General features: G+C 34.7%; 1 protein-coding gene across 5 annotated transcripts in view; it reads left to right on the top strand.

Moving 5' to 3' along the window:
* egg (SET domain bifurcated histone lysine methyltransferase eggless) overlaps window positions 1-16,268 on the top strand; it is a 72,819-nt gene extending 56,551 nt beyond the window's left edge. The window contains exons 21-27 of one of the 5 annotated variants that reach the window (XM_083121209.1): window positions 386-512; window positions 1,662-1,762; window positions 7,460-7,638; window positions 8,436-8,481; window positions 12,139-12,237; window positions 13,591-13,745; window positions 15,846-16,268. In XM_083121209.1, the coding sequence (XP_082977335.1) occupies window positions 386-512; window positions 1,662-1,762; window positions 7,460-7,638; window positions 8,436-8,481; window positions 12,139-12,237; window positions 13,591-13,745; window positions 15,846-16,052 (914 nt within the window). In that variant the 3' untranslated portion in view covers window positions 16,053-16,268. The remainder of the gene's footprint in view (window positions 1-385; window positions 513-1,661; window positions 1,763-7,459; window positions 7,639-8,435; window positions 8,482-12,138; window positions 12,238-13,590; window positions 13,746-15,845) is intronic. The other 4 variants (XM_083121210.1, XM_083121212.1, XM_083121211.1 and 1 more) reach the window with 4 other exon arrangements.
* The last annotated feature ends 3,944 nt before the right edge of the window (window positions 16,269-20,212 follow it).

Below are 20,212 nucleotides of genomic sequence, written 5' to 3'. Positions count from 1 at the left end.
TTCCATCATTGAAATTGGCCTATTGTGGTAGAAAAACAAACCAATAAGAAGAAAATAAATGATAGCAAAGTGTTCTGTGTCTAGTGTTCAGAAAATTTATCTTAAAGTAGTTGGATCCGTTTCAATTGTGGATGTAGAGTTTAAATGATGAGAAATCAGTCAATAATTTGCAGTCCCTACTATAAAGAGTATAGTGTGAAGTGTGAATATCTGTGAGAAAGTGTGCTTCTGCACCTTTTACCTAACAAGATTCATATTTCTGTCTTGTATATATGGCAGGATCTGTTGCTCAACCAGTCGCTTTTTCTTGTTCTTACTAATTGCTTTGGCTCAATTCTGAAGGAACGTTGGGTCGTGTATAGTGCTCAAAGTGTGCTTTTTATAGAGTCAGACATCTCTGCCCCATCAGACAATGAAGAAGATTTAAATAGCCAGGCAATGCGAGACTCGGATGAGGAATTCAGAGCTCCCATCACGTCTAAACCCGATCAGGCATTAGGTGTTACCATAAGGCAAGTTAATGGTTGTTTATACCGTTCAACACACAAGCGTAATTGCTTTTATCACAATAGAAGGCAAGATCTTTTCATTAGAGCCGCAGGATGAAGTAAAATTTTTGATTTGGGAAAAATTGTTGTGCATACTCTTTCTCAGCTGCCACCTTGGAAGTAAATTTAATGCACTAACATGACTGGCAAGAAAGAGGGTTTTCTTGGTTATTTACCTGCATTGTTACTTTTGACTAGACCCAAGACAGTTAAATCGTGCCTTGGTAGCATATGGGCTTGACACTCGATCTTGCCTCAAAAGTATTGGGTTTGAATCCCAACCACTGCAAGGGTGATGAATCACTTGTCTTCATTTATTTTATCTAATCTATTCTTCATTCATCCTCATAATGATGAACCTAAAAGAGGTAAATAACCAAAATTCAGAAAAGAAAAAAGACTGCTAGTGGATCTTAAGTGACTTGTCAGCTGTTCTTGCACTGCCAAGTGAGCACTGGCATCCTTAAGGACAAACACAACATTTCTGATCATTAGTAATTAACGTCAGAGGGCTAAGACTATTTTATTAAACACTAGAAACAATGCAGTTTTCTACATAGTTATATAATTATGTAAATTTCTGTTGGGGATTGTAATGTTTGATATATGTGACTGTGACTATTATTTATTAATCTTTGCACTTATTTAACTGGTCCATATCTTGATATCTGTGTGGTGAAAGTGAAATACTTATCTTGATAGAAAACTTTAAAGATAATTCAGTTCAGTTCAGTTCAAATTGCAATTTCATTTATCTTTGTCATATTCGGAAAAAAAAAAGTTATACATAAAAGGATCATACTGTTCAAAGTTTTTTTTGCAATTTCCTAATGCACCACAATACCATATGCTGTAAATAATGTTAATTTATTTGTTTATAAAGTTAATATGCCCAGCACAGATTCTAAAACAATTGCAAGTTATCAATTTCACTGTGAAATCACAGATAAAATAATGCATGCAGGATAAAAGAAACTGCTAAATCATTTTTGCCAGCAGAGTTTTCAGTCTGCTTTGATTTGTTTCTGGAATTGGATTGTAACCTAAGCTGTATTTGAATTTTGATTCATGTCCTAAAATTGACTGTAAATTGCATTTGTCTTTTCATCTCAGAACTCGTCTGAGAAAACGGATATCTCGGCAGAATTCATCCGATAGTATTTGCTGTTCCAAAGAAAAACAAGACGATGATTCCAGTAATGAAGAGAAATCTGGTACGTGCATATCAGAAGTTGTAGTTTTGCATAATTCATGTATACACACACTTTGCTTGGCTTGCGCATCTAGGCTTGTTAGAGTTTCATCTACCCGTAAGCTGTTCTGCTTCCTTGTACAATCAGACCTTATTGCACTTCCCTTCTCTGTAAAATATTTCGATCATAGCAGATCATTATAATAGGTGGAATGTGTAATAATAGGGCTTTGTTTGGATGTAGTTTTATTTAACTTGAACTATCTTTCATTATTTTCTCTTTGATTTTCACTATAAGAATGTACGATGACCTGGCAGAACCAATTAGGCAATTTGGAACAGACATCTTCGTAGGCAGCATGCTGAAACACACATCCCTGAGTGGAGCGGTTTAAATTAACCACTTGCCTTACGACTTTTTTTCCAAATTGATGTCAAAATTTTACACTTTTTTTAATTTTATATTTTACTACTACTTTACATGCAAAATTACATTAACAATGATTTTTGGTACAACAATCAAAAATAATCAAAATATTCTACTCCAAATAGGCATCCCTTTATTAACCCGAGTATACTCGGAGCTGTTAAATGTGATATAAATTGTGATATTTACTAACAATAATGCAACGAACAAAATGGTATGTTGTTTATGTTATAAATGATATAATATTGATTTCAAGGACAAAAGAAGTAATTATTCAGGATCAAGTTCTTGCCACACTCGTACAGACGTCAAACTAACATCAGAATGCGAACTTTTGACTGAAATATCATCACAGTCAGTTAGCGTTGTTTCACTGCCACTAGCACTTACACTACACTCTGATGCACTTATGTCTGTGCTTATATCACTCATTTTGCTGCCAAAAGGACGAGAAAGTTCCAACCGAATCAACGCTTCCGAACAATGCATTCTTGCAAGCAACCGAATGTCACGCAATGCAGAAAAGCTGTTGTCTTTCTTCACTTCTTGGTGCCTCAAGGCAGGCACAAAAATTAGTGCACGCTCGAGACATCTGTTGGCAGGACTTGCAACTAACTCCACCTACCCAATTCATCATGAAAGTTCCGCCCGACTTAGTACGGGCCGGTAAAAAAATTACATTCAAACTCCTCAGGTTTCCGAGATAACTCGGGATAATATTTTGCCGGAAGAGTACCACATCCGAGATAATTCGGGTTAGTAAGGCAAGTGGTTAAGGCCTTCAGTTGTCATGCAGCATTGGTCAGAAGAGCATCGAGCTTTTGCTGTGGACCGTTCTGTAGAAACAATAGCTCTGCTACTGTAATGCAGCATGTTTTTCGATGACATTTTTACATCGAAAGGAATGAAAAGGTTCCGACATGCCAAACACTATTGAATTGGGTTACACAATTCAGGACTACTGCATCCATTGTCAGGAAGAGACATCCTTCCGATGTCACAATGTCATTGAAAAAGATGCTGTGTTGCAGTAGCAGTCATTGTTCCTGAAGAACGTTTCCACATTAAATGCTCGATGCCCTTCCGGCCGATAATGACTAAAGACTAATTTAAACCTCTCTACTCAGGGATGTGTGTTTCAGCATGCTGCCTACAAAGATGTCTGTTTTGAATCGTCTTAATTGTTTCTACCTCACCCTGTACAAGGAGTTGGCGTTAAAAAGGTTTCCTGATTTTCATTGCTGTTGATATATTTTATGTGCTTTTCTGCCACTTTTGTCAGTCTGCAAAATTACAACCTATGTAGCACTGCATTGAAGAGATGTTGAAATTGATTGTCAGAGAAGGTCACCTCTGTACAGCTTTGGCTGTTGTCCAGATATTTGCAATAGTTGAATAGGTTTACGTAGCGACAAAACTATTACAAATATCTAGAAATATCTAGGCAATGAAAGTAAACCACATGAAGAATCATGTGAATACTCTAGAAGGAATTCTAAGCAGATGTAATTTAACAGATTTTGGAATATCCTATAATGGTTTTTCAAAAGGAGAGGAAATTTTGAAAACAGCTTTGCTTACGTCTGATGGTTTTATGTAAAGATTTTCTGCTTTTCATTGTAGTCAAATAGTGGTGCAAAAAATTCAGCACATAGGGTGAGCGTACAAATTTGAATTAGCAACATGACCAACACCAGCATTTTGACTAACTCCTTATAAAAATAAATTTTACCATGTAATAGTTACTAAATAGCCCTACTCATTTACCTTGCTAATATGCAGGTTAGGTTCCAGATCTGATGATGATAACTTGTACAGTGGAACCTGATTTTACATTTTCCTGTTTTTTAAATCTTAATTTTTTTTCGTTCAAATAAAGCAAAATATTATAAAAAGTGTTCCATTTTCATGCCTTCTAAGTTTGTTCACTAGAGTCACTTGAGTTTATAGTGTATTATATTAAGTATGCAATGGCAGTAGACCAAAAAACATGCTTTGACACCACCAAAGCAATGCTAGAGATAAATGAAGCTCTGACTATTAATAATCCTGATTATATGTGGCCGCGGTGGCTCAGTCGGTAACATGTCTGACTACCATGCTAAAGGTCCCGGGTTCGATCCCCGGCCGGTTCAAATCCAGGAACTTTTCTAACATTAGAAGCGGTCCCGGCACCCACCCAGCATCGAATAACATGGGTACCTGGGGGAAACCCTGGGGGGTAAAGGCGGTCAGGGGCATGATGCTGATCACATCACTCCCACTCACGACCAGATCAAGAAAGTGTGGGGCGTTACCCCCACACCCCCTATACGCCTTCATGGCATGGTGCTAAGCACAGGGGAGCACTTTACTGTTTTTTATTTTTTTTATAAGTGACAAGTGCTGTGCTAGCGATTGTTGTTCCAAGAGGTATGTGCGAATTAAGCTTTTTGCTTGTGGGGGGGGGGCAACTCTAGTTGCCATTGCTTCAGGTTTTCATAGTTTACTTAACGATGGGAAGAACAAAGGTGCTAGTCTGGGAATTTTTTCTAAAACCTCTGCACTATGAACAAGTAAGCAATGGGCTATTTAAAAATATAACTTCAGTCAAAAAGTACATACAATTGTTTTAATGGTTAAATAATTGTTTGTTTTTTTTAAAAAAAAAGTTGTCCTGACAGTATATATGGCTTGGGTGAAATTTCGACTACTGCTCCAAGTGCAATTGTCGATTAATTTAACAATGCTCAATCACGTTATAACGTACTAGAAGAGAAATGGAAGCAGTTTCCTCTGAAGATTTCTTACTTGCTGTGAAGAAAATGAATGATTGTGAGAATGTGTGAAAACAGAAGAGTATTATTTAGATCAGGTGAGTAATAAAATTAGTTGCTTATAATTTAGACACGAACGCCATTTTAATTATGCCACCAAGAAACCTTTAATTTCTACTTTGAAATAAAGTAGTTACTGAAAGTGAAAATGTTGACCATGGCAATTAATTCCAGAGATTCATATTTAGATGAAACATGACTACACCGTCTTGCGTGCACGTGTGGGAACATCTATGTTATGTAAGCAAGTAACAGCAGTATTGTAGCAGTGCAATTTTCATTAAGTTACAATTGCTAATATGTTTAAAAATATAGGTATAGTGTTCAGTATTTCTTTATGTAGTTTCTGTGTATGATAATGTGGGTGCCAATGCTAATATTACATCTAACCTTCGTAACGTTTTGTTATTGGGTATTAATTGTAATAAAATGATGGTGTTAATAACAGTTTTTTTCTAATGTTTTGTGTATTGAACTTTGTATAATTTAACGCTGTAGGGCATTAGGATATTTCTTTTAGCACTTTCAAGAAAAAGTGCACATTTGTAGGGAGGTGTGTAATGTATTCTAAACATTCTGATGCTGTGGTTTGTTTTAGTGCAATAGTAAATTCCAGGTACACATATTTTTGTTTTTGTTTTTTCCTTATTTTATGTCACCTTTCTGCACCGTTAGCAATGTTGAGGATAAACTACGATTGGATAAAATTGATTATGGGTCAAGGCAGAGACCCTAATCCAGAATCTTAGGTGGTGAGGTCATAAATCATGCAACTGAATCTGTGGCCAAGTCTTGAACTTAAGATCCACGGTTCAAGTCCTTGCCTGGGCAGATGTACAGGGTGTCCAGAGTAGGACTGACAGTTTTTAAAAGTGTGTTATTTTAATATGGTGAGGAGTAGCTAGAAACAAAAACATAAATTTTGAAGGCAAACTCACCAAGTTTTATTGGAAGCAGTTACAGCTCAGTATAGCTCGAAATGAGCTCCGTTTGTTGCATGGAGAATGTCCAGCCTGTATTCAGTCTCCCTCCACGTGTTCTGTAGCATTTGAGGGGTTACAGAAGCAAGAGCATTTCGAATACGGTCCTGCAGTTCTTGTAGATGCGAGATCTTTTGGCCAGAATGCACCATGTCTTTGATGTACCCCCCCCCCCCCCCCCAAAAAAAAAAAAGAAGTTCAGATGCGTAACGTCAATCTTCTGCAGAACGTCAATGGAAAACTAATGTCTTTTCGGCTTGTCATCTGGCTTAATTTCATGCAACAACTGCACCTTGTACGCATACAAATGTAACCTTTTATGCACTACTTCATGAACAGTGGACATTGAAATTTCTAGCTGCCTGTTCACCTGTATTGAGTTCGGTAGGCTATGCGTACTTTTTCCTGTACCGATGCCATTTTTGTTTGCATGACACTAGCACCACCACCGCTAGTTGCACATTTATGAAAATTTGCTGAACCAAACTCAAATGTGCTATTGCTTTTTCAATGGTTTGTTAAAAAGCTCAGCTTTGTTGAAATGTAATAACTAGGCTCGGATAGTTATGCATTAAAGAAATGCAAAATATGCACTAAAAAGTGTAAAATATGCACTTTAAAAACCCGTTTAATTTATAAATGCTGTAGACCTATATTACAAACTATGAAAGAATGCTTGCCAGACAATGAATATACATTATTCTGAATGCTCTGAATGATGTCTCAAATTTTCGAACTTGAAACTCGTTCTGTTTTCAGCTAGAATAGTCTTGTATTCAGAAAACACACATTCCACTTCGCAAGATACAATTGGACTGTATTTTAGGTTAACAAAGTCAGACACATCAAGTTCCAGATCATCCACACGTTACTTTGTATGCAGAATTTTGCAAACTTTTACCATTGTTGCATACCCACTGTTATTTTTCAATGCTGCATCCAATACATACACAGGATCTTCAACCTGGGCAAGGGGGCTCTTTAACGTCTTGTATAGTTTTGATGCTTGTTTGAAGTTGTTGAAAGAAGAAAAACAGAGAAAAGATAAAGGAAAAAGAAGAGAAGTGAGGAGAAGAAAATAAATACAGAATATGCTTGGTGTTAGTTGTGGGTACAAAAATATGCACATCAACTTATTTTCATACAAATATGCATTTTTAGTTAAAAATCCTTAGATATGCATTTGCATATGCAAAATGCATAATTATCCGAGCCCTAGTAATAACTATTTAGAAACTGTCAGTTACAATCCAGACATCCTGTATTTCTTTGTGATTGTACCCTCAATTTCATGTAATTATCATTGGATTAACCTAAAGATGCAGGAGAAAAGGTAGCATAAAATAAGAAAGATACAAATATGTGAGTGCATTGAATGTGGCTGGCAACAAAAGTCACAGCAACTGGATATGGAAGAGTCTGACTATTTCTTGAGCTTTCCTTAATGTAAGGACAGTTTGCGAAATAGGATTCATAGTCCAGTCTTTCTTCCGCAGGTGACATGGAAGACCATCCACAGTATCGCGCAAGGAGGATATTTGATTACTACGACACCCCGGAAGCTTTCTTTGATGGCACGGATAAGAGACGAAGCGTGAAGCTTCCCTGCAGGCTGTGCTCAAAGCACGTCAGCACAACTGGGAGACTCACTTCGAACTTGATCGCCCATGTCAAGGTTAGTGGTGAACTGTGTGTGTGTGTATAATATTGTCCTCACTTTAAGAATCATTTCTTTCTTTCGTTACACCCTTAGCAGTTCACCTCTTAATCTCTGCTGCACTTCACACAGCTGCTCATCGTCCATTATAAATAAGCACAGCAAAACGAGCAATTTTTGTAGAACAATACTATGCACACTCATTTTTTACTTTATTGATGCTCCTTGTATAAACTAGAACTGAATCTGTACCAGCCCTGAGAATTGAAGAAAATCTTAATTTTTAGTAATTCTGCATCTAAACTACATGACAAGAGTTCAATTTCATTATTAAATAATTTCTTTTAACATCATATTAGTAAAATGATGAATATTGTAAAGCAAAATTCAAGATGATTAATATGGCATACTTGTAGTATAATATTTAAGTTTGCTGAGCAATTTTAATAGTGAAATAAACCTATTATTACCTTAAGATTTCTGGTCAAGCATACTTACAAATAAAACCTGGTATTGTCTTGGAATGGCATTCTTAACCTTACAGGATCAATACTTGGAGGGTAAAATGTACATCATTCCAGTTCTTTATTCTTTTTGACCAATTCTGTTGGTAACTTTTCTGTGGATGTGTAACAGTTTACCATCGTAGATCATGTTAACATCCTAAAAGTCTACTGTTAAATTCTAAAAAGGAATTGATTGCTAGTTACAGAGATAGAATTTGATTTTTTGATGTGCTGTAGTGTAATATTAAAATGTATTTGTATTATGTGCCTTGTATGTACCATGTAATAAATTAGCATTTTACTTTTCAGAAATACCATCCGGTTGATTACGAATACTTCAGAAACCCAGCCAAAGGTAACCGCGATCAGTTTTGTAATGGTAGCTTTTGTTGTCTCCTTGTGTTTTCTGTTTATTTTCTGCCATGGGAAATAGTTAAAGTTGCATTGCAGAAAGACCACCTTGTCAGTTTTATTTTCACCACAGCTTCGTAGCATTGTATTCCTTATTCTTAACTTTTTGGATGGTTTTACTGTGATTTTTTACTGATGCTGATGCAGTGCAAATATATAACTAATTGACAGAAATGAAGTGATATATTCATCTCCTTGAATGGTATCTGTGGGGGATCAAGAATGTATTCACTGGAACAAATTGCAAATCCTACATAATTCTTCGAATTGTCGAAGCAGAGTAGACATTACTAGGAATATGCTGATAGAAATTTTTAATGACACAATATTGTGCCATTGTAAAAGTTAATGATACTGATAGTTGAGATTCTAATGACTATATAAATACAAATTGTTCTCCTAGGAACCTGAATGGCACTTCATATTGCATGTGACTGCCTTTGAAAACTGAGTACTTATTTATTTTACAAAACTAAGGTATATGAATTACACTTTTAAGTTCACTAAAAGCATAACAAAACAATTTGCACAGAGTTGATGACAATTTATTGGATAATATCTCGATTAATCTACCCCATCCCTGCAAAATTATTGTTTTGCAGATGAACTGGCGTGAATGTTGATAAAGTTATTGAGCAATTACTGAATAGATTAGTTACTTGGTCATTTACAGAAGGTCCATTGTAAACTTCTTCCTTCTATGAAGGGGTTGGGTGTTTGGGGCAAGTTGATCTTTGCAAAGGGTGGAAATTTCATAAGAAAAGTAGCAAAAAAAAATGTTCACCCTTTGATAAAGAGTTTATTTTCAGGATGTGACAAGATTTCTGCAATTTCTTTCTTCCCGAATGTATATTTTGGTTTTAGTTGTCCCTTTTTACTCAGAAGTTATGCATATGTGAAATATTTATTGTGTATTGCACATGTACTACATTTATAGTTTGTAAATGCATGGTGGAATTTTCAGTGTAATGTACATTCTCAAGCCATATTGTATAGTAAATAAAAACATTTGTTTTCTGATGCTTGCACATTTGTTACCTGAATTTTATTTGTTTATTTTGTTTCATTGAAATTATTAGCAGAGGAATAGATGTAATTGCAAAGTTACTGTATATGTCTGTCACTTTAACCCCTAGGCCTTTATTAATGTCTACTTCTTTGTATATAATATGTGCATGTTTTTCATTGTACTTGCACTTGCTTGTGTATCATGTAACTAAATAATACCTGTGGTGATGCTTAATATTGCTAGGTTTGCAAGAGTCTATTGCTTTTAGTGATAATTTCCTCTTGGCTAGCCCTTTAATAGCAGTGTTAAATTATGCAACATATTAATTTCCAGAGTAGAAATAGTTTCCTTTAAGTAAAATTGGAACCACAAGAAAATTCAAGATGTACTTAAATATATTTTGAGAGCATTTTGATAATTTGAAGTTAAAAGGCCACAACAAATTTACTTTGCGTGAGAGAATCTTGACTTAATATCTCAGTCATCAGGGTGTTGAAAGATTTGTTTATTTAGAAACTATTTTATGATGGTATTAATTTCAGGTTGTTTATTGAAATGTGTGATGTGAATATGATGTAGTGCTGATAAGTTAATTACTCTTAACTCCAAGGGCACACCACAGTAATCTTCTTTTTTTTTTACTTGTTCTTTTGTTCTTTGATTGGACATTTATTTCAGCTGAGTATTTAATGAAGGAGGTGTTTGATGTCAAGCATGAGAAATAAAACTCTTTTTCTCATAAAAATAAGATAATGTGTTGAGTTGTGAAGTTCAGTTTGAACTGATACAGCCAACATGGGAATTCTGGAGTTAAGTTCTGATTAGAAAATTAACACCAACTGAAGGTACAACTAAGTATGTACATTCAGTACAATACTTGTGCTATATATATTTCTAATAAGTTTTGATGTGATGAGATTATCTTGTGAGGTATTTATTAATGTAGATATTCAAAAATGATTTCGTATCGAGGCATGGAAAAAGGAACATAATGTGTTTATGGTGATGGTTATTGCCAAGTGTCCACTGCCTATTTTTTAGTAGGTTTTATTTAACATTATTTTACTACTATTGTTTGATTTCAACAGTGGTAAGTATTAATGAAGAAAGTCGTTTGCCCTCTAGCTCTGTTCTTGTACATTTTTCTTTGTTTCTTTTGTAATTATTTTCATCATAGAAAGAGAATGCTTTACCTGTGTTAAAATTTGTGTGTTGTAATATCTTTAGTTCAGATACCATTCAAATAAAACAAATTGTTAAATGCGGTAGTGACTTTGTCAGAAATAATTACTATCAATGCACCTGTTTGTTCTTTTAATAGCTCAGGAGATTTTTAAAAAAAATACATTTCATCGTCTTTCTGTTCATTGAAGTAGAGGAAAGATTAGAATTTAAAAAATGAAAAACTTTTTCTGTAATATAACTATTTTGCATGTAGAATTAAAAAAATTATATGAGTGTATAAAGCTAGATGCATATCTGACAGAAAGTCCTCTGCTTAAAAAAAAAAAAAGAGTGATGCAATTGTTGAAATTGCGTGCGTGCAACATAAAATTCCCATTTCTTGACCTATAATAACATCAGAATAAAATGACTGGAGACTCGTATTTAATATACTCCAAATATTAAACAAGAAATTCATATTTGTGGTGAAAAAATGGTGTATAGTTGTACTTGTTTCAGCCCCCCCCCCCCCCTCCTCCTCTGCCTTTCCCCTTTTGCTTCATTGCTTCAACACTGAAATGTAAGTAGTGTTGTGGCAAAGCAAGAAATGTAGAAATTCCACCGATAATTTTTTGGGCTGATTCCAATATATAGATTATTTAACAGAAAATGCTGTAAAAATTCTGTTTGTGTATTATAAATTCATTTAGATATAAGATTTGGCCTCCCTGACAGCATAGTGGTAGCATTGTCGCCTTATAATCAAAGGGTCTCAGGTTTGATACCCAGTGGAGGCACATAGTGGTTCGGATCCCACTTTAAACTATAGATCCAGTCCCAATTAGCCTTAATGTGCATAAAGTAAACTTAAAACACCAACTCAAACTCAAAAGATGTGAGTTTTAAAATCATTACAAGAAACAGGGCATCAAAATCATATTTGTTACTTCTTTTTTTTTTTCAGGAAAGCAGTGTAACACTACCACATTAAACTTACTTAAATTATATCAGTACTGTAAACTCTCTGTGATCAAAATTCTGGAAGTAAGAAATTTAATATTGGAATTATCACAATTTCTATTCATCACACCATTTCAGTCAGTTCCCACATCAACATGCAACTGTTAGGATATGATATCCCTGAACGTGAGCAATGACCTAGCTTGCTGTTTCCATTATAATAGCAGCTACTAAGAAACAAGTAGCTTAGTTTCAACTTCATATAAAAAAGAGAAAATTATTAAATGAACCTGTATTCAATGCATGTATGTAATCCATACACCAACAGGTAAAAGATGTGTGTTTAATATATCAACATACAAGTATTTTGCAGAAAAGAGTATTTATTTTGAACATTTTTAATGTTGATCATTTAATATTTCTCTTAATCTCTAAGTGTGTTACGGAAATATTTCTTTCTCCACACAGATGCAAGGAAGGACGGAAGGAAAGAGAGTAGCAAGAAGAGAGGTCATGGACCGGAAGACAGCGCATCGGTAGGAAGTGATGACGACGACTCTAGGGATGGTGAGTGTTCGATTGACATTTTGCTTAATTTAAGTATACTGTTTAAAATGTAACTCCTATTGCTTTTCACATTGAATGCCTCGTACGTGAAAACATTTCTCAGTAGGAGAAGGCATTAAATGACCTAAAATTGCTTTAAAAATGTCTAGTTTGGGACCTAAAAATAGTAAAAAGGAAACTGAAAATTTAAAATAGAGACGGGTATTTTTTAAAATCATTTCCTTATTATTAATTCCTTAACAAGTAATGAGTTAATTTTAAAGAGCAATTTAATGGATGACAGTGCAAGATGTCTATAACTTGTTCCAGAAGGGGGAAATGCTCCCTGTGAGAAACACTGATGAATCCAGAACTGGCAAACGTGCAATTTAAAATAAATTCACAAAAAAAAAAATATCCTGTATTATTGAAAACCTAAATTGCAGTGGATTTTCACAATAAATCTGAATGAAAAGAAACAATAATAATAAACATATTGTTAAGGCTACATATTTGTGGTGATTAAAATATAAAGATTTCGGGACCTAAAGCAGTGTATAAAATGGGATTCAGTGAATAAAATCCCATACTTAATTTGAAAACTATAGTAAATACAAAATATTTTCTTTCTAGTAGCAAATTTATTCCTGTGCAAAACAGTCCACTTTTGCTTCTCAATTTTTAACAGAATTAATAATTTTTCCATGATTTTGCATAATTCACAGGATAAGTCAGACTTCAGAAAGTGTTATGTCTGTAAAATAAATTTCGTGTTTAAGAGTTTATATTAGGATAAGTCTTAAGTTTTATAATCCAAATTAATGAAGATAAAGGTAAATTTATTACAAATATGATCCAGGTTTTGTTGCTAATGGAATTGCAAGCCACAAATTATTGAATTTGGTACATTGTCTTTCAGTTGTTGCTGTATTGGTGCCATAAAACTTGTACTGTATTTGATGTATGTGGCAAATGCAATATCCATTTCAGTATTGAAGTGTGGAGGAGCTCTTTCGTGGTCTCCTATTTGAAAGAGATGGGCGTCATAAAGCAATGCAAAACATACGAAGCATGATTATTTTTTAAATTTATATTCAGCGAGAAACAAAAGTTATTCATGTGAAATTAAATGTATTATTCCCAAATAGCTCAGATCATATGGTTAGTGTTCACTGTGCTATTATGGATTTTCTTGGAGGTTTTTCCCCTAAGCTCACTGCAAGATCAGAGAGCATTAGTTTTGTATAACCAGTTACAAATCACTTTTGCTTCTGACTGAACAAATAACAAATGTGCCTCTTCCTGTTCAATTGCTTTGATGTTGATTACGACTTCATTTCATATTACATAATTGAAAGCATGTGCATTTGACAGGTACAAGGAAGTCGTCATGGTTCTCAGGACTGAAAGAAGAAAACTCCGAGAAGAGGCATGTGAAATCTCTGTCCGTGAGGGAGATATTTGGAAAGGACGAATATTGCTACATCATGGATGCCAAGAGCATCGGGAACATTGGTCGTTACCTGAATGTAAGTTTCCACTTTCTATAGAACTAGTAATACTATACTTTTTCATTGTAGTGGCTAAATGTTTTGACACAATTTCACACGCATCTTAACTGGGCCATTTTTATTGCATCATTCTTAAATGTGTGACTTACTCTACTTAGCGAGGACATAATGAACTTGGATATTTGTTTAAATTCGACTTTATTAGTGATTCCTTCATTTCCAACTGTGCTTCCTCTTGTAATGTGTCATGATTCATTCCTGTTAAAATTCAGTTTGACATAGTTGAAATATTGTGAATAAAATGTGTAAATATTTTACACTGAATGTGGGAGTTGAAAAACACACACAAGATCTACGCAATTCATATTATTTCATTTCTTTTATATTTTTCATGAGGTGGAATAAATTTGTATTCTCAGCTTTGATAAGTTGATAACCATATTATAGTAACGTACACTTCATGCTAATAATACAAACTTGGTAGTGCAGAAATATTCAAGAATATGTTCAAGAAATCACATAAACTGTTATAAATTTATTATTAAGTAAATGTTTGTTTCAAGTACTGAATTGATACATTATTTTCCCTAATAATAATCATCATAAGCCGACCTTCGTGGCAGAGTAGTTATCACAGTGCGCTACAATGCAAGAGGTCCCAGGTTTGAATCCCAACCTGGGCGTGGGTGTTCTTTGGGTGTCCCTTCATCAATTTCATCATATCATCACTCATCATCATTGTCGTGATTAACCAAAAGTGGAAGAAAAGCAACGTATAATACCCTAATTCAATAAATCAATCAATATAATAATAATTGCCATCCTTGATGTAATGATCTTTCATGTTTGTTAATAAAATAATGATTTATACTTCTACGTTCAATTCTATATTTTTTCGTTCACTCTTTATGAATTTACAATTTTTTTTTTTACTTTATTATTTTCTTGTGTTGAGTGTCGACGGACTTCTGCTCTTCTTTTGTCTCAAATGTGTTCATAATATTATGAGCCTTGTATTCTTTTCCAAATGTGCACCAGTACATTATACGAGTGATGACTTTAAATGATTGAAATGTTGTGTAAGAGCCAAATGTATGCCAATAGAATGAAATAATGTTAACACCATGAAAAAGCTTGAACTTTATGCTGTAGTTGTTAGCATTATAAATGGAATAAAAAACTAATTTCTATAGACAAGTACAGTAGACTCGTGATTAACCGAGGCTCCGGGTTAACCGAGGGAGTGGTTGGAAAACATCACGCTTCATAACGTAACCTCCTGTTTGTTTATGGAGTCAAGTCACCGTCCACGCTGCACGTGTTCGTTACATTGTCAGTGTATCCGATTGTTACCGTGGTGTTTAAGTCTGTGTAGGCCTATTCTAAGCGGAAAAAGTAATCTTCTCATTTATGTTGTACTAGGAATAAATAATTACTATACAGTTTTAAGTGTTGTTTCGTCATTTACAACCTATTAGCACATTATCTCCGTATCCAAGGTAATCTCGGTCCCAATTAGCTCGGATAATCGCAAGTCTACTGTGGAGACAGCTTGTTGGTGTTCCTGTTTTTGCCTATTTTAACCCAATGTAATGCTTATTCCTTCCTCAATCCCTAAAGAAGAATCATTGCAACTAACTCTAGCATTCTTAAACCTGAAGGTTTATGGCTGCAGCAACACAAAACTTCCATCTGTCCCTATCCTGAGCAAGACAATCCAATCTTTTCCATCCTTACCAATTTCCATTGGGTCCATCTCACAGGTTTCCCAACAAGAATCCTGTAAACTCCTCTTTCCTCTCCCATTCATGCCACCTGGCCTGCCCACCTAAGTCTTCTTGATTTAATTATTCTAATAATATCTGGACATAAATACAAATTATGCAGTTCTAAATTATGTAACCTCCTCCCTTCATTTGTAAAGAAGAACCAATGTGATTTTGAAAATTTTGGTTGTTTTTAGATACACGTATAAGACATTAGTCTTCTATTCTAAAAGTGTAATGTATTATTACTTACCATGTGTTTTTGTAGAATATTGTTGCTGTGACAGGCTGAAAGTCCAGCAGAACCTTAAATATTGGACACATGCTGCAGGTATATTTTTTATCTTTGCAGCATTCATGCAGCCCGAATGTGTTTGTGCAGAATGTATTTGTGGACTCTCACGACGTTCGTTTCCCATGGGTTGCATTCTTCGCTTTGACGTACATTCGAGCAGGCACGGAGCTCACTTGGGACTACAATTATGATGTCGGCAGTGTGCCAGGGAAAGTGCTCTACTGCTACTGTAATTCCACGGAATGCAGAGGACGCCTTCTGTAAAACATTTGGTGTCATAGATCTGCAGTGTACATGAATTATGATGAAGTATTTAATGAACTAGACGTTTTCATGAGATTTGAAGTGATGTGCAATTGTAATGGTGTTATTTGTTGTATGAAAGTTGTAGGTTTAGCCAATGTACGAAAAAGTGTGAGTGTGGCACTTTGTTTTAGTTCGACTTTATCTTGAATGATATTATTTTGTAAATCTTTGAAATAAAGGTTTTTATATTAAAATGATAGTAGTGTGCTTTAATTAGCTAATGTCACCATTGTCATAATAATGGTTAACTTGGGAGTAATTATCAAAATGAAAGGAAATTACTAAATATATTTCCTAGGGCTGAGCCGATACTACTATCAACCGATGCCGATACTCTTGCAGATTCCTACAGATACCGATAATTGAAAATTGCAATAATTAAAATTTGTTCTAAATAATATTTTTTGTAAATATTCTCAAATTAAATGCATCAATTTACCAAGAAATTTGCTTTAGAATATTCAACAGTTACATCAGAATATTAAAGTAGATGTTATGTAATCAAAAAAATACATTATTCATGCAAAAATAAAAAGTAAGTTTGAATTTTCCATAACTTCCACGATAATTATACTCTGCAAAAGTGTCGTACGGCATTTTTGTGAACCCCGTCAGAGACCAATATGCCGGAAAAGTATCGGTAGATGAATTCTAATCGATACTTTCCGATACCGATACATCGGCATCGGCTCAGCCCTAATATTTCCTCTTTTTTGCTGTGTATGCAGCAAAGAGAAGACACAATTCTTCGTAAAGTTTTGATTCACTTTATGAACAGCAACATGAGATCCTGCTAGGAATCAAACCAGAAACCCTTGTCAACCATTATACTATCTGGGAGACCACACAAAAAACAGGAGAGAGAGCGGAATACAATATTCTCATTCTTCCAGCATAACAAAGATAATATTGTCTGGCCAATATGCATTTATTATTATAATAATTTAAGATTCACATATTAGGAATGGACCCACTGGTGGATTTGAGGTAGGAAACTGTCTTTCAAAGGAAAGTTTTCGAGAGCCAATGTTAGTCTCATCACTAGGCTTCGGATAGTTATGCATTTTTCATATAGCATATGCAAATGCATATTTTCAGTGTCTTCAGGATATATTGCATATTTTACCAATTTTTCTTACAAATCCATATTCTGCTGTTTCTGTCTCCTTTGCTTTGGAGCAATTCAGAAACGATTCAGTAGTGTTCGTGAAGAATTCTCACTACAAGCTCCTAAAGGACATTTGGTCTATTCATGAAGGGAAACAAAATGTGGATGGTATTCAAAGTGAACTGCACCTTTCCGATTTGTTGAAATTACAACATGCGCCCATTGTTTCTTGTGATGTGGAGAGATTGTTTTCAGAGTAGAAAAGTATTCTCGTGGATAACAGGCACATGTTTACTTTTGAGCATCTGAAACAATACGCAGTTATTAAGTGCAATAGTAACCTTTCATGCTGAGTAGAATGAGACAGAGCTGGTGAAATTCCACCTTCAGCTAATCGTGACGTTCAGTGAAGTCAGAAACAGTTAGTGGACTTATGATAAAGATACATATACAAAAACCATATGTAAAATATTGTCAATAAGGTAAGCCAAACCATATTTTTTTTATGTAAACAGTGGAATTAATAAATTGTTACAAGCTATGGCTAAATTTTCTGAGTTTGATGTAAATTTTTAAATGCTTATTTTGATCATTTAAAGAGCATATTTTGAGAATTTTAAGAGCATATTTAAAGTTTTTTTTTAGTGCCTAACTATCCAAAACCTACTCATCACGTACCCCAGGAGAATGGTGAAACAGGATGGTTTGCACTGAAGCCTCAGCATGGACTGAAGAAAACTCGAACATTGAAGGAGTCCTTTTGAAACAGTTTATTTTCTTTATTCCTTAGATAAAACAATTATGAGATACAAGTAAACCAAAATATTCACAATCGTTGAGCCCATTGGGACATCAAGTATATTCGGTTTGAATTTTGTACACTCCTGTTCAGGTAAAGTCACACATTTTTCAACTGTTCAACCCTATAAAGTGTCAGGCATTGGTTGATTTGTTGTTTTTAAGTCCACTTTATACACAGTAAGGCTAATCGGGACTGGACCTACAATTTTAAAGTGGGATCTGAACCACTATGTGCCACCGCAGGCGACGACGCTATGTAAACAGGCATGTGCCACTATCATTTCATCAGTGACATTATCTCTCAAAGCAATACATTAAAAATATCTGATGTACAACAGATAAACGACAAAATTTTACTCGTATTAGTGTTCCTTTCTTCATTAACAAAGGTCTGTATTACGAGAAATTATTGTTGAATACATTACAACCTTTCATCTGTTATCATATCACATTTTAGTATTATACATTTCTTTGAATGTTTAAATGTTATGCAATGTACAAAGGCATAACAACTCTTATTAGTGATGTTACATCTCGAAAGATAGAAAAACATCCTAGCCTAGGGTAAGATCACCAGATTTTTAAAACAACAAAATGGGGGAAAAAATTCATATTTTCCTTAAGGAAAAACAAGGCAGCAAAATGTACAAATTTTAATACAAAAACGGTTTAATCATAAATACTTATATTTGAAAACTAATTAATTAACTAAATAAACACTGTACTGTGTAAATAACTTGCATAATATGGTGATATGTACAGTACTCCAATCAAGCAGTCCTTTAGAATTTTATCAATGAATGAATCTTCTTCAGTACATGCATCTCTTCAAATAACATTTTGTCAGTGTACACACGTATGATTAAAGTTGATCTTATTCAACATAGCTTTCAAAGTTTTGTGCTGAAAGAGCATTCTTATGACTTGTCCACAAATCATTCATGTACGAAAACTCTCTTTCGGTGGCTGTATTAGTTCCAGATAAACAGAGAAGAAACTCCCAATATTTTAAGAAAATTGGAATATGGAACATTGTTCACATTGAAATGTGAAATAATTTATTTCCCAACAATGCCATAGTTCATAGTAATAGTAGAGAAGGTATATTGTTGCAGTAATTCTATGTTGATAAGTCATTGTCACAAAAAATGGACATTTTGGCATCCTGTTTTACATTTAATAAATCAGAATGGAGACTAAAAAAAAAACTCTCCAGGTTGGGCAACTTGGACCAGCCATGTCAAACTCGTGCCCCCCCCATCCCTTGGCCCTGCGTACAATTCATGCATGCAATATTATTTATACATTTGTAGTTATCCTGCATATTCTTATCTAAAAACAAGCCTCAACTCAACCGAACTTCCCAAGATTCATCTATTTTTCCTGTGCAGATACATTCTTGCATTCCATTAAGGTTTAGGTGTGGTATCACCTAAGCAAGTTGATTGATAGTTTAGTTCTGAAGTGCAAGAATATCTTGCTGATTGGGGGAGGGAAGCATGCATGGTTGCCAATGAGTTCATTGTGAAGGGTTCGGCTTGAAGGAACGTCAATTTTTTGAAAAGTTCCAGACAACCATGTCTATTCCTAAGTCATGTGGTAGTAAAATAAAGACCTATAGAACTGGAATGTAGACTTTTTGAAGTAAAAAAGCAAGTTGCCTACTTTTGTTGTGACGTGAATAGTGAAAAGCATGTATATTTTGTGCCCTGATAAGTGAATTCATACAGAAATATTTCTCTCACTAATTACAGTTGCCAACCTCTGTGGTAGAGTGGTTAACACAGCATGCCATGACACCACGGGTCAGATTAAAATCCCAGCCTGGTAATATAATTACATAGTATAATCTGTGCCACTAATATACCTCATTAGAAACAGTCTCTAAATTCATCGATAATACCATAAACCTACCAATCAGAAATGAGGAGCACACTGGCCAGCTGAGGTAGGAAGTAGAAGAAGAAAGGCAATAGATGTTCGACAGTTTATTCAAGGCTGCTTAAAGAAAAACATTCGGCCAATATAGCTATATAAATGATTGAGGGGAACATTTTATTTGTTCAGTGAAGAATCTACTAATGGGCCTGGTCAAAGCAAACTACTGTAGGTAGTTGTGCCCTGTTGTGTCACCATGCTCTTGATGGACAATTGTTCTCCCATTTAAATACTGTATTGGCCCGAATATAAGCTGCACCCTAAAATTTGT

Source organism: Lepisma saccharinum, chromosome 4 (genome assembly GCF_977018435.1).
Source record: "Lepisma saccharinum chromosome 4, izLepSacc3.1, whole genome shotgun sequence".
Taxonomy (NCBI): Eukaryota; Metazoa; Arthropoda; class Insecta; order Zygentoma; family Lepismatidae; genus Lepisma; species Lepisma saccharinum.
The sequence above is the reverse complement of the archived record's forward strand: the minus strand, read 5'-3'. Positions and strand labels throughout refer to the sequence as shown.